General features: G+C 38.3%; 1 protein-coding gene across 1 annotated transcript; it reads right to left on the reverse strand.

The window, feature by feature from the left end:
* Positions 1-22: 22 nt before the first annotated feature.
* LOC111387454 lies at positions 23-998 on the reverse strand (the record flags this gene model as incomplete). The annotated part of the gene is made up of 1 exon (XM_023012011.1): positions 23-998. A coding segment is annotated over one exon (976 nt), but the record flags the coding sequence as incomplete, so codon positions are not given.
* Positions 999-1,049: the final 51 nt, after the last annotated feature.

Consider the following 1,049-nt stretch of genomic DNA (forward strand, 5'->3'; position numbering starts at 1 on the left):
CATGAGCAACATAGCAATTTACCTGACCTGAAAGTCCAGCTAGATCCTCCTTTTTAACCCAAACTTTCTTAGATGACATGGTATTCCTAGTCAGCCTAGTAAGCATCTCAGTCAAATGACTAACCTGATTAGTCAGAAAACTGACTTGACTTGGAATATTCTGATTTCTATGCTCATTGCCTAACTTATAACATCTAGGCCTAGTGTGTCCTAGACCTCCACAGTGGTGACAGGTGGGAATGAACCAAGGCTCAAAGGTACGTGTCTGTGGGTGTTTGGGCATAAAATTTCTACGTGATTGATGACTTTGTTCCCTCGAAACATTCTTACCCTTATTTGGACCGTTGACAGCGTTAGACTTCCTAGAGGCAGAAATGAATACAGTTTTAGATGGACCAGCACCATGTGTATTACCCTCAACATATCCTAGACCTTTCCTATCTCCCGTAGGCTTATTCATTCCCAAAATATCATCCAATTTCTTAGTTCCACTTATGAAAGTCTGAAGATGAGCATTAGATTTCTCCAATTCACTAGTTAATGTCTTAACCTTATCTTCGAACTTCTCATTGACACATTTTAACTCACTGACACTCTTAAGTGAATTCTGGAGATTACTAGCATGTCTCTCTTTTTCTCTTTCAAGTTCATCAACCTTTTTGAATAGGGCTTTATTGATCTTTTTGATTTTAAGACTTTCCTTGAACAAGAGTTGATAGGCCTCATGTATGTCTATGTCATCCTCATTACTAGAATTATTGTTGTGAAGTTCTTCCTCAACCTTGTCACTCTCCTTATCAGATTCACTCTTAATAGTCGACACAAATGCCATATAGTTCCCTTCATCTTCACTACTAGATGACTCCTGCCTTTCACTGGTCTCAAACTCGTTATCAGTAAGTGAAACAACTAAGGCCTTACCCTGCCCTTTTCTTTGATTCTTCTTATAACTAGAGCACTCATTCTTATAGTGATCTATACCTTGACATTCATGGCACCTAACCAAACGTGGTTTATCACTAGAACTTTTATTGTTAAATCTTTCAGTT

This window comes from Olea europaea, unplaced genomic scaffold (assembly GCF_002742605.1).
Source record: "Olea europaea var. sylvestris unplaced genomic scaffold, O_europaea_v1 scaffold40418, whole genome shotgun sequence".
Lineage (NCBI taxonomy): Eukaryota > Viridiplantae > Streptophyta > Magnoliopsida > Lamiales > Oleaceae > Olea > Olea europaea.